This window comes from Lampetra fluviatilis, chromosome 7 (genome assembly GCF_964198595.1).
Source record: "Lampetra fluviatilis chromosome 7, kcLamFluv1.1, whole genome shotgun sequence".
NCBI classification, from domain to species: Eukaryota; Metazoa; Chordata; class Hyperoartia; order Petromyzontiformes; family Petromyzontidae; genus Lampetra; species Lampetra fluviatilis.
This window is the reverse complement of record NC_136281.1, coordinates 15,802,925-15,816,568: the sequence shown is the minus strand read 5'-3', so window position 1 is coordinate 15,816,568 and position 13,644 is coordinate 15,802,925. Positions and strand designations below refer to the sequence as shown.

The following is a 13,644-nucleotide window of genomic DNA, read 5'->3' as shown; positions in this document are numbered from 1 at the left end:
TCATTTACGGACGGCCCCCAACACCGACACTGTCGTGGGTGAGAATGCCACATGGCGGCTATGCCAACACAGAAGACTTGTTTACCAGCCCCCCCCCCCCACCCCTGTAATCTGCACATTGTGTACGCATCTCAGTTACTTTGCAATACAAATCGATGAGTCACTCAACGGCTTCGAAAAGGGCACCGTTATTGATGTCATTATTAAATGCCCGCTTCTTGTCAACGCAAGTCATGCCCTCTATATATTTTGTTATTATTTGGAAAAAAATGTATGCGTACAAAGGGTAGTAAAAAAAGACATTTAATTTTCGCCACCCTATAATCCAAAGCACAAACCTGCATGCCATAATACCGAGTGACGCAATAGCGCGCGCACTACGTAAATGCTTTGCGCACGTAGCAGCTAAAACCCCTGCACTGCCCACGAGTCGACAAAGCACGAGCAAATATTACGTTCGGTTTCATCTTAATGGTGCTTAAATGTTCTTCAAATTGTAATTTAAATGGTGGCTCACACACTATGCTAGAAGCCCCAGCAAACCACAATCGATTCCCACCCACGGCTTACGTTAGATTGGCGAAGGATGCCGTGATCAGCCCTGGGTTGCCTTGCTGCGCAAACCCACACTAGCCAGAATGGTGAAGTATGCTCAGAATGGTGAAGTATGCTCAGAAACCGGCACAGCATGGGGAGGTCTTCATCCAGCAGCGGGGATTGAAAGAGGGCTCTCAAATTATTTTGAAATTTTAAAAACAAAGTTCTCAAATAGTGGCTCTAAACTGACCTTTGATAAAGGACCTGATTAAATGTACTCCTTGGTTTTTTCGGTAAAGTCATATAGGTTAAAAATTTTAATAAATTAAATTAAAATTACGGAGGCATCAGACTCAGTAATTTTGCTGGAGCAGTCAACACCTGATGACGGCTGCTTGTGTTGCTTCCGAAACGTCGTGATTTCATTTAATTTATTTTTATTTTTTGCCTACGTGACTTTACCGAAAAAAACAAAGAGTATGAATCCTTGCAGTCACGAAAACTTCAAATCTAGAACTGATCAAACGTGTTGATTGATTGAGATCATAGAATGGTGGGAGATGGTGCTGCACCACTGGGATTGCAATGAATGATTTGACTACCATTTGTTCCACTGGGTTGTGGGGCTGCATTTGTTTACTGCACTGCAAGAAAGAATGTTTAAACAAACTTGCATGGCCACTCGAGAAGTCACACGTTAGCGTAAGCTATCGGCGAAAATACAACTGCCACAAAACATTTTTACAGTGGCTTGCTAAAAGAATCTTTCCCCACACTCCAAAATATGTATTGCAATGTATGTTGTTGTATACGGCGTACACAACTGATGCTGCCGTGGTGTTACCGGTTCTAGCACCACTGGGCAGAGGTGGGACAAAGTCATTGTTATGCAAGTCACAAGTAAGTCTCAAGTCTTTGCTCTCGAGTCCCGAGTCAAGTCGAGTCAAAGATGAGGCAAGTCCAAGTCGAGTCTGAAGTCATCAAAATCATGACTCGAGTCTGACTCGAGTCCAAGTCGCGTGACTCGAGTCCACACCTCTGAGGTGGGACAAAGTCATTGTTGTGCAAGTCACAAGTAAGTCTCAAGTCTTTGCTCTCGAGTCCCGAGTCAAGTCGAGTCAAAGATGAGGCAAGTCCAAGTCGAGTCTGAAGTCATCAAAATCATGACTCGAGTCTGACTCGAGTCCAAGTCGCATGACTCGAGTCCACACCTCTGAGGTGGGACAAAGTCATTGTTGTGCAAGTCACAAGTAAGTCTCAAGTCTTTGCTCTCGAGTCCCGAGTCAAGTCGAGTCAAAGATGAGGCAAGTCCAAGTCGAGTCTGAAGTCATCAAAATCATGACTCGAGTCTGACTCGAGTCCAAGTCGCATGACTCGAGTCCACACCTCTGAGGTGGGACAAAGTCATTGTTGTGCAAGTCACAAGTAAGTCTCAAGTCTTTGCTCTCGAGTCCCGAGTCAAGTCGAGTCAAAGATGAGGCAAGTCCAAGTCGAGTCTGAAGTCATCAAAATCATGACTCGAGTCTGACTCGAGTCCAAGTCGCATGACTCGAGTCCACACCTCTGAGGTGGGACAAAGTCATTGTTGTGCAAGTCACAAGTAAGTCTCAAGTCTTTGCTCTCGAGTCCCGAGTCAAGTCGAGTCAAAGATGAGGCAAGTCCAAGTCGAGTCTGAAGTCATCAAAATCATGACTCGAGTCTGACTCGAGTCCAAGTCGCATGACTCGAGTCCACACCTCTGAGGTGGGACAAAGTCATTGTTGTGCAAGTCACAAGTAAGTCTCAAGTCTTTGCTCTCGAGTCCCGAGTCAAGTCGAGTCAAAGATGAGGCAAGTCCAAGTCGAGTCTGAAGTCATCAAAATCATGACTCGAGTCTGACTCGAGTCCAAGTCGCATGACTCGAGTCCACACCTCTGCCACTGGGACTCGCAATCCAGAGGAGGTTAACGGCCTCACTTTACCAGCAGGCAGTTGAAACAATGGGGCACGTCTTAAATCCCACCGTCAGTAAGTGGGAGGGCAATTTAACACCCCAGCAGAAAATCCCCATGCTTGCCGCCATCTCCTGGCCACAATGTCACAGCCCCACCTACAACACCTGGAAAGCTCTGGTGGTCAGCAACGTGAGTTCGAACCAGGTTCTTGAGAGCTGATACCCGGTGCTCAATCACTTCAAATCAAGAGTTCTTACCTTGGTCATGGTTATTTATATATTATTTTTTGAGGTCGCAATTTGTTTTCATTCCCATTTTATTGAAGTAGGTTTTATAAATGTGGAAGAAAAACACTCACTTTTATATTATTGGTTCTTTCGGCAAAGTCACGCGGAAGGGAAACAATAAAATAATAAAAATATAAAACAATTAAATTCTCACTAATACTCACTTTATTTCATATATTAAACTCGGGTCACCATGGTCTTTTGCCGAATTTTACACGAGTGATACACGACTCGTGATTTTTTTTTTACATTCATGAAGCATTCAGAACTTGTCCTCTAAAGGATGACCCCACTCACTTGATTTGTTCTGGCCCACAAAAGCGGCGCCAAGCCAATTAAAAAGTCGAGGATTAATGCCCCCAAAAAACGAAACGTTCCACGCCCCCCAAATACCGTAATGGATGACTGTGGGCGGTAAGCCGACACCCACTTCCGGTTTGAGTCACATTTGAAAAATATTCTATTATTTTTAACCGTGCCAAATTCCAAGTGACCCTGTGATGTGAAGCATGATTAAGGTGTATTTATAGACTCGGGTGGCCTCCACAAGAACCTCCAGCAGCTTAACCGTGAAAATAAAACGGTTTGAATTCTCTCAAGAGAGCCAATTACCCTAGGCACTTCCAGATATGTATATTGAAACTTTAAGTATATTATTGTGCAATAATTATATTAGACGGAATTCTAATTCTCAAAAGATGGGATATTGGACAAGGCGAGTAAAGCTCTCCCTTATACGAATATAAAACGTTTCTATCATGATCAGCAGCAGTATAGATCATGATCTATCCACTGCTGCAAGGGCTCCCCCAAGCCATCACTATTTCTCATGGTTCTAAGATGTCATAATCCATCAGGCACCTACTACACGCGAGCCGATTTCATCACTCCATCTCAGCGGTGGATGTGTTTTCTCCGGGATATTCCCACGATTGTCTGTCAATTGAAAGCCATAAATCTGGGAATTGTTGAACCCTTCGTAATTATAAAAAAAAAACTGTAACCATTATGAAAGGGTTACACGTTAAAGACAGACTTATAAAAGGGAACCTGTCGAGTTATAATAATATCCTACATTTGTAAAGGCGCATTTCATCCGTAGATCCCAATGTGCACCATTTATGAAAGCAGGATCTACGTCAGCAGTCCTGCCGCTGTGTTTGTTTTACCTGATGAAGGTTGTTTGTGTTGCGATCGAAACGTCGTTATCTATGAATTTTCTATCTCCGTGACTTTACCAAAAGAACCAAAGAGTAGAAAGGGAACTGCAGGGTAAATGGACAGAACTCGGGGGTAAAGACAAATTTAAAGAGGCGCGTTTTCAAACTCAACTAGCTCTAAAGACTCCCATTGTCTTACTGACAAAGGCAAAGCGTTGTTCCATAGTCTGGGAGGTACACAATGTCAAAATCCCAAACACCCCAGGAACAGAGCCTTGACCTCGGGACTACTTAGAAGAAGGCCATCCCAAGATCTCAGGGACCTCTCGAAGGAGCGTTTATATCCGAGACTCCACAAGCCCAACTCGGCAATTTTAAGACTCCTATTGTGCCGTATCAATATCTGTAGCTCAGGGAATGGCACTAAGGTGCCCTTATATATTGGGTGACAAACGTAAATGCTGGGCATGTTTGAAAATAACACAGCATGATCCAGTGCATTAAAAAAAAAACATCATCCTCATTTAATGAACTGGAATAGCAGCTTGTTCAAATATTTAATGTTTTCTTTTGCCTTGCTGAAGCACCGTGCATGTTTGAATGCAGATGTTTGCTATTTTAAAATCAGAAGTCACGCCGGCACTGTTGGTCTGACTAATCGATGGCATGCTCTTCATGTGATGGGGGGAAAAAATGTGCACTTTAATAAACTAATTTCTATTCTCTGCCATGTGTCTCTGAGCGTTTTACATTAGAGCACACACTCTGGAATTTGCAGTGGCTAAGAAAGGGAAGGCTCCAGGGCAGGATATCTTCTCCACCCCCCCCCGCCCCCAAGGAAGGATCAATTTGCTAAGGTACACACACAATGTGGTTTCAAGAAAATCGGCAAAAGATTTTTACCGAATACAAAAATAGGATTAACTGGTTCCTTACACAGCTAACGTTTCACCACCAGAGATACCGTTTGCGCGACTTTGGTGACACAACAAAGCACCGTGTTTGCCATTAACACATTTTCATTGCGTTTTGCTTCGTAGTTCATGGGGGAAATGTTGCCATTGCAAATTAAGGAGCAACAGCACCAGAAACTATATGATCTTTAAGAAAACCATATTTGCACAACGTAATAATGCCACAGTTTTGAAATATTTAAAGCAGATACTGTATATGTGCACAAAGCTTAACCTAAGTGAAACATGTCTACTATTCTTACTAATCTTTGGTGGTACAATGCCATTAAGAATATAAATCAAAAGGCTGGCAGCATAACTGAAGGCCATTGACACGTTTGAATACAGACAACTAGAAATCACCTAAATTTCAGCATTTACTGAAAAACACACACATATATAAAGATACCGACCGTGGTACCACAGTACAAACATTTTCATGTTCTTTGTGGCAGTTTAAACACAGCATGGTTGCCTGAGCAGAATCTTGATAGGATGTATACCGTAATCCAAGCAGAATATCATCACATACGTGCTTGTCGATTCATAACAAGACGTTCATGTTTGTTTTCAAAAACAAGACCGTTTGAAATTTCAACTATTTAACGGGCTCTCAAAGATTAGGCGAAAGTGAAAATACGATAATAGAATCTAACCTGAAAAGGGACTCGAAGAACAACGCAGAGTCTGTATAAAATTGAAATATGAAGCGTCGTGCTAAACGCGAATACAATTACGTTGCAAAAGGTTATGGTTCATAAAAGTTTAAATATCAGGAGGCATACACGTATATGTTCCGAAAATCATGCCGTTGATATTTATTTTTGCGTAATATCTAACGCCATTAGTACTGTGCAAAGATAATTATTCTGCACGATTGCGTCTATTAATAACAACGCTAATGAAGACAGAATCTCCGAGTGTATGAAAACATTACACTATAACTACGCTCACACCTCTCCAATGTACAAAACTATATATTTCTGTTTACACTGTACCAGATAGAAAATAAAGTAGATACTGCACACTCTTAATTCAATGCAATATAAAACCTGTAAACTTGCTCAGACCACTGTCATGAACACATTGTTATGTCCTGATGTGATAGTTAACTCAGTAATCAGGTTCGTCATCAGGAATGTATCCAGCAGTGTGCCAATCTCTGTGCTGTGTGTCAAACCCTGTGTAGTGTGTCAATCCCTGTGTAGTGTGTCAATCCCTGTGCTGTGTGTCAAACCCTGTGTAGTGTGTCAATCCCTGTGTAGTGTGTCAATTCCTGTGTAGTGTGTCAATCCCTGTGCTGTGTGTCAAACCCTGTGTAGTGTGTCAATCCCTGTGTAGTGTGTCAATTCCTGTGTAGTGTGTCAATCCCTGTGCTGTGTGTCAATCCCTGTGTAGTGTGTCAATCCCTGTGTAGTGTGTCAATCCCTGTGTAGTGTGTCAATTCCTGTGTAGTGTGTCAATCCCTGTGCTGTGTGTCAAACCCTGTGTAGTGTGTCAATCCCTGTGTAGTGTGTCAATTCCTGTGTAGTGTGTCAATCCCTGTGCTGTGTGTCAATCCCTGTGTAGTGTGTCAATCCCTGTGTAGTGTGTCAATCCCTGTGTAGTGTGTCAATCCCTGTGCTTTGTGTCAATCCCTGTGTAGTGTGTCAATTCCTGTGTAGTGTTTCAATCCCTGTGTAGTGTGTCAATCCCTGTGTAGTGTGTCAATCCCTGTGCTGTGTGTCAATCCCTGTGTAGTGTGTCAATTCCTGTGTAGTGTGTCAATCCCTGTGTAGTGTGTCAATCCCTGTGTAGTGTGTCAATCCCTGTGCTGTGTGTCAATCCCTGTGTAGTGTGTCAATCCCTGTGTAGTGTGTCAATCCCTGTGCTTTGTGTCAATCCCTGTGTAGTGTGTCAATTCCTGTGTAGTGTGTCAATCCCTGTGTAGTGTGTCAATCCCTGTGTAGTGTGTCAATCCCTGTGTAGTGTGTCAATCCCTGTGCTGTGTGTCAATCCCTGTGTAGTGTGTCAATCCCTGTGCTTTGTGTCAATCCCTGTGTAGTGTGTCAATTCCTGTGTAGTGTGTCAATCCCTGTGTAGTGTGTCAATCCCTGTGTAGTGTGTCAATCCCTGTGTAGTGTGTCAATCCCTGTGCTGTGTGTCAATCCCTGTGTAGTGTGTCAATCCCTGTGCTGTGTGTCAATCCCTGTGTAGTGTGTCAATCCCTGTGTAGTGTCAATCCCTGTGTAGTGTGTCAATCCCTGTGTAGTGTGTCAATCCCTGTGCTGTGTGTCAATCCCTATGCTGTGTGTCAATCCCTGTGTAGTGTGTCAATCCCTGTGCTGTGTGTCAATCCCTGTGTAGTGTGTCAATTCCTGTGCTGTGTGTCAATCCCTGTGTGCACTTATATCAGTGCGGTATAGAACTATTTATCGTGAGTATTCACTGCGAAGAACGCGGCATCACGACTCGGCCATCAAAGGTTTCATCTTCACATCCCATATCTATGCAATTACTTTTCTTTGGGAAATATTTTAAATTCAGCTAGGTTAACAGGAAACATTTTAATTGCACGAAACCCACGTGTAAGGAAATACCAGCAAGTTGCATGTATGCGCTTTTCCATGTGTCCTGTATTTTTGGCCATTAAAGGTTTTACTGTGAAAACACAAAGATCTTCAGTTCGGAAATTGATTCGTACAATCTCCAGCATCACTAAACCTAACCTGTTTGAACTCAAGTGAAAATAAACTTTCTTTTTTAAGTTAGCGTATGACAATTACACATTTATAATTCCATTGCATTCCACACTTTCAGAAAATCTCACGGCGCATCGTTGAGTGGCAATTGAAGAAAATAATCCTTCATGTAAATAAGTCAACAAAATTGTCAACAACACAGCGGCCTTGAAAAAACAAAAAATGTACATTCGGTTACGTTTTGGACAATGGTCCCTTCTTCATGGCACGTACATAGAGAGGTCAAAGAGACAATAATACGTAAAATATAATAAGAGCTTGAGACTGCAATTTACACTATGGGGACTGCAAATAATGATAACATTTTTTGGGAAATCCAGTGGGAAAGAATACGTCTCAAGATGTACTTGAAGATAGCAACAGCAGTGGGCTTCTTGGGTGCGCACAGGCGCACAAGAAAACACGACATCAGAGCAATTGCTGTGAAGAAAGTAACTTCAAGTACAACTTGATTCTTTCCAAAATACAAGACTAAAGTAAATGGTAACGCAGTATGAGCTATGATTTCCCCCCGCCAGCACCAGGTGTGCAATCTGCATCGATGACTCAGTGGACAGAATACCTAAATGGATAACATAGTGCCAAGATTATACAAATTATTCATCGCTTTACTAGCAGCTGTGTAATCACTTTCTTTAAGAAAGTCACCACCGAACGCTGCAGTAATAACAGAAAAAAAGGCTGACGCTTTGGAGAGAGTGCACGGGGAGAGCAGAGTGATTTACTGCGCTTATATTGGAAACATTTTTTCCTTACACTGTGGTGTTCAATGAAAACGAGGTCTTGTTAAGAAAGGTGACAAATTCAGTTTGGTATTGATATGTGAACAGTGTTCTATGAGTTGGATATTGTGTGGGAAAACCTTAAATTTTTGTTTAAATAGCCAATACTGGTGGGTTTAATGATGGACGTTTTTTTGCGCACAGTTTTAAAGTATATTCTACTTACAATGCTGTATGTGTACTTTAATTTCACCTCATATCCATTATATTATGGTATATTAATACATCGCTAATATCTTGGTTCGCAGATGGCATGGTTGCTTTGACTTGTGATGTTATAGATCAGACGTGGCACCCCAACTCTCTCGCTAACCACAGTCACGTGGACCCCGTGGTGGCCTACTTGTCAAGTCAGAGGTAAGCCTCAATACGAAAAATGATGGATGCCTCTGGCGTCCATAACGGGATATCCAGGCGGCTCAGAGCACTAATTCCATGTCAGAGAAATAATCTGGCAAGGCCGACATCCGAGGTTCAATTCCAAGCAAATCTTGGGAATTAAATGGTTTCTTAAGTACAGAGAGTTGATGCTCTTAGCTCCATCACCGTTGACGGTACAAAAAAAACCCATAATCTTACATCAATACATTGAAGATTAGCAGTGTATAGAGTGTATTTAATTCAATTGTGGACGAACCACGTGCTTGCTCTTCTCGCACTGGAATTTTCCACAGCAGCGGCAGCAGGGAGAGCAACAGATTCAGAAGATCTTCTCGGCAGGCCAGTTCCTGTGCAAAAAAAAAAACACACACAGGCATACCGTACAATACAACTTGGGTTTACATCGCGCCTAAATGTGGCCACATCTCAAGATGCTGTCCAGAAACAGTGGGCTTGTTTTGAGCATATACACACACAACACGATACACATGCAAAAACAAACACGATACACCTTTAATTGGCGGTGTATGCCCCACCCGCGCTTGTTCCAGGCTAAGTGCACTTTGAAGATTCCAAGGTTCACTGGACAGAGGTTGCAGTGCATGCCCAGGTGTTATGGGTTAAATGATGACTGTGCCACCTTGTATTTAGAGATCTGGCACTCAGCAAATCTGCAAACCTGTTTCTTGGGGCCAGAGATCAGGTCATCATCGTTCTCCTTAAGGATGGTGCTGCAAGTGATTTTTTTTTTCAGTGGATTGCTCGTTTTCTATTGTAATTGAAGATAAATATGAAGCAGAAATTCCCTAAAACGGAGACATTTGTATTTTATAAAAATGTATATTAATTATAAACGAAACAAAATGTACAGTGTTTGAAATAGAAAAACAAAACCACGACCGACCACGTCGTAACTAAGTTTCACTTGCTGCGAGAGGCTTAGGAAAACATCAAACAAAATGTCCGCTGTTACACCAGCATGGCTCTGTTGATGTATTGCAGACACGTTCTTCCAGCAGCGGGCCAAAAGTAAACACAGAAGATTACAAGAAGCCTAACACGAGTCGCCCGCAGGCATACACAACATCCAACGTAGATTTGTTTTGGATGCACTTGCGAAGAGTTTTTGAAATAATGAAATAAACGGACCTTTCATGGGGAGTTTTTGATTAATTTCTTATAACAACAGCAGGGCATGGAAATGCAAAACAGCACATAGACATTTGGTAGCGAAATACGCAATGAACTGGCGCCATTACCATAATACACAATGTTTTCACAAAGCCGTTTCACAGCTATCTAAAGGTCATTAAGAGCAAATCTTTAAAATGCATTATTTCAAATAAAATGCAGCTTGTTAACAACAACACCCAGGTTGCTTAGAGAAGCAGTAGTAGGATGGCAATATTTAGGGGACCGGATAAAATCAAAAGTAGCTTATTTTGAGTTAACTTCTGGGCTTTCAGAAATGTTTCCAGATTATTATGATTATTGGTTTATCTGATAGTTTAGCCACCACTGAGATGAGAAATTACACTGATTAATTATTAAGCATTTATTGTGAAAATTACACAATAAGATAAAAACAATGATACTCACGGATATCATTCGCCACTATTTTGTTCACAATTTCGTTTCAAGACGAAACCGCAAAGCTGCGGAATGTGTTCATGAAAAGACAAATAAAACTGAAATATCCTTCAGAAACTCTAACTCATTCTCCACGTAGAAGTTTTCCAAAAATGAGTGCGCTGCGGTTTTGGCATCCCGCTTATACCACCCCCACCCACCCAAAGCACAGGGAATTCTGGCTGGTACTGCCCCACCACCCAGCCGCACATGATTGGGCCACGAGGCTTGGGCACGGGTTGTAGGAGTGGCGGTGCCACTGGCACTTGTCACACGGGGGCGAGAGCTCGAGTGAAGACACCAGCACGGCGGCGCGAGAGACTTTCCGCTCGTTAATAAACTGCCGAGTGTCAAACCGAAGCAGGCCAAATTAGCAGACTGCTCAGGACAGGTCGTTTGAAGGTATTCTGGAGATAGCTCTGCGACATCCACTTCTGTGGTGCGCTATCTAACACCAAGGGCTGCACTGCCCTGCGCTCTCGGCTCATGATGCCGACAGCACAATTGGGATAGAATTATGGAAAAAGATTAAACAAGGAAGGCTGTTGTAACACTATCCAACTTGCATTCGTAATTCCAATTCGTAATTCCAAATATTTAATTGATATTGTTGGTTCTTTCGGTAAAGTAACGTAGGAGGGAAACAAGAATATGAATCCCTGCAGTCACGAAAGCTTTAAATCAATATTCAATTGATGTTAACGTTGCCTTCTGAGCTGTTTAATGAGATTACGGCGCATAACGTGTAACATCACAAAGCTTGACGAGGCTTATTGGATCTTGACTTAAGCTTTAGTGACTGCAGGAATTCATATTCTTTGGGTCTTTTGGTAAAGTCACGTAGATAGGTTCAAAGAAAATAAAAAACCAGGACGTTTCGATCACAACACAAGCGGTCGTCATCATCCTGTTTCCTCCTGTGATCGAAACGTCGTAGTTTTTGGTTATTTTCTAAGAAACAATCTACGTGACTTTACCGAAAGACCCAAAGAATGAGGCTTATTGGGTAAACCTTTGTTCAATTTAGTCGATTTTCCCGAATCTGAAGTTTTGCATATATTGCACCATCTCTACGGAATTATCACGACCCCCCCCCCCGCCCCGCCCACCCCACCGTTACAGATGCACAGACGGACGGACACACAGAGAGACAATGCTAACGGATCAAAACAAAGAAAAAAGTTTATACGCCGATACCTGATTAAGCAGCGAGTCGAGCGTGAGCAGCAAAGTGAACCCGCGGCCAGCGAGCAGGTAATCCGCCAGCGCCGTCACGTGTCCACTCTCGCGCCGCCGCTGCTGCTCTTGCCGCCGCTCCTCCTCCTCGTCATCCTCCACCTCCTCCTCCTCGTCTTCATCTCCATCACCGTTTCCTCCATCATCATCGTCACCGTCGCCACTGCCCGGCACCCGCCTGTCTTGGGGCCCCGAGACTGTGCCGCTGGTGACGGGTGCGGAGCCGCCCGGCGAGGAGGTGCTCTGCTCCGCCAGGTTGCGGCACAGTTGGTGGATGTCCGTGAGCAGCTCCCGTGCCAGCACATTACAGGCGCCTGCATTCATGGCCGGGCTAAGGGGGCAGAAGTTGGAACAAGGCCAGGGGTGCGGCAAGGGGGGGGGGATTTGAATGTCAATTTGGACAAATCAACCGACTTGCCATAAATGCAGGCGTTGTAATACACGGCGGTTAACTTATCGGCTATCCAAGGCCGGGTTATCAGGGTTGCGGGTTTAACCGAGCTCAATCGTGTATTTTTTTTACTCGCCGGATGGTTTAATTATGAGCAGCTCCTCACTCGTCGAGGGTCACTGACTTGGTGTACACTCGTCCACGAAAATGTTTTGCAAGTAAAAGGCTTGCTTAAAACAACACGATAAAAGAGAGATAACACATTCTACACCTTCACTCCCAATCTACATAGATAAGCAATAAACACGATTTTATTAAAAGCCTAATAACATATAATGTTATTTGTCCATAATCAACGTTTTTGGGTTTAGATCGCGTTATTTATAAATGTGTCGTAACCCTCCACCACCCGACACGGCCAATCAGTAAAAATGTGTCACGTTGACAAAAGACAAATAGTTCACTGCTTTAGCCCACCGGTGTGTTGAATTGTAAATGTTGTGGCTTCAACACACATTGGTCGCGAAAGCCTACGTGTTAAATGTTATTTGTGTTTTTATTTTATCTGTGCCACCCCTCTTCCCATTATCCCGGATAATAGAGAGAGAGATGTTGAACAACAATTAGATCGCATGAACAAACAAAGTAACATAAACGATGGTGTTGTGTGTGCACGTACAGGGCGGCCAGAATCCATTTGCATAAAACATTAATGTTCTCTAGCCACACGATGTCCTGCCAATTCGGGAATATTTGAATCGAGAATTCAGCGGACGATGGATTGGCAGAGGGATCTGATTGGATGCGGCTGCCCTGAAGCCCAGACCTGAAAACACAACGTGATAATTCCCTTTAGTGCAAAGTATTCCCCCTTATAATTCCCTTCTGCCAAGCGTAGAATGCCTGGAAAACTCCGGCGGTCATCAACTCAAGCGTATACCAAACACCGCTCCACCAGCTCGGAGGTTCTTCTTCAAGAAGCTCCTGGCACATGCAGCAAAGTCAGACATCCCGACTCTACCACGAGGAGGAGCAGATGCTAAATTGTAACCGTGGGGAGACGAATAATCCTCAATAATCACAAATATTGACCTCCGCAATTGTGAGATATTTACTCCGATACGTATTGTCAATGAAAAGCGTACATTATATTCAGCCCGTTTTAGTTCAATCAAAGCAGTGCGAGAAATAAGTACGGATATATCGAGCTGGGACTAAAAGTTACCGTTAGCATCAATAAAAATATTTCATTGCACACATTGGTATACTGTACATGGGATCACATCTATAAAAAAGCAGAGGAACGCATTTATTTAGTTCAATGGATCAGTTCAGCGTTGAGACCCGTGAGAACAGAAAGAGTTATGTGCTGGGATTTGAAACCCATGATCTCTTTTTTTTGCAAGCAAACAATCTACCGAGCCATCAACTGGTTCTTCTTATATTGTTCCAGAATTGACCATAAAAACCAAAATATATTGTGTGTTTTCTGAATTTTCATTTAAAGAATGCAGTCCTAGGGGATGTGATGCCTTGAAACTCTGCTACTGGTGTTTTTCTGGAAGACTTTGCTGTTTTTTCCTGGATTTTTCTGTTGCGTGTAGCGACTTTAA

General features: G+C 43.0%; 1 protein-coding gene across 2 annotated transcripts in view; it reads right to left on the bottom strand.

Annotated features, from left to right (window-relative positions):
• LYST (lysosomal trafficking regulator) overlaps positions 1-13,644 on the bottom strand; it is a 139,527-nt gene that overhangs the window by 75,689 nt on the left and 50,194 nt on the right. For both annotated transcript variants that reach the window (XM_078858664.1, XM_078858665.1), the window contains 2 exons: positions 11,602-11,971; positions 9,032-9,122 (listed from right to left, as the gene is read on the bottom strand). In XM_078858664.1, coding sequence (XP_078714790.1) covers positions 9,032-9,122; positions 11,602-11,971 — 461 coding nt within the window. The remainder of the gene's footprint in view (positions 1-9,031; positions 9,123-11,601; positions 11,972-13,644) is intronic.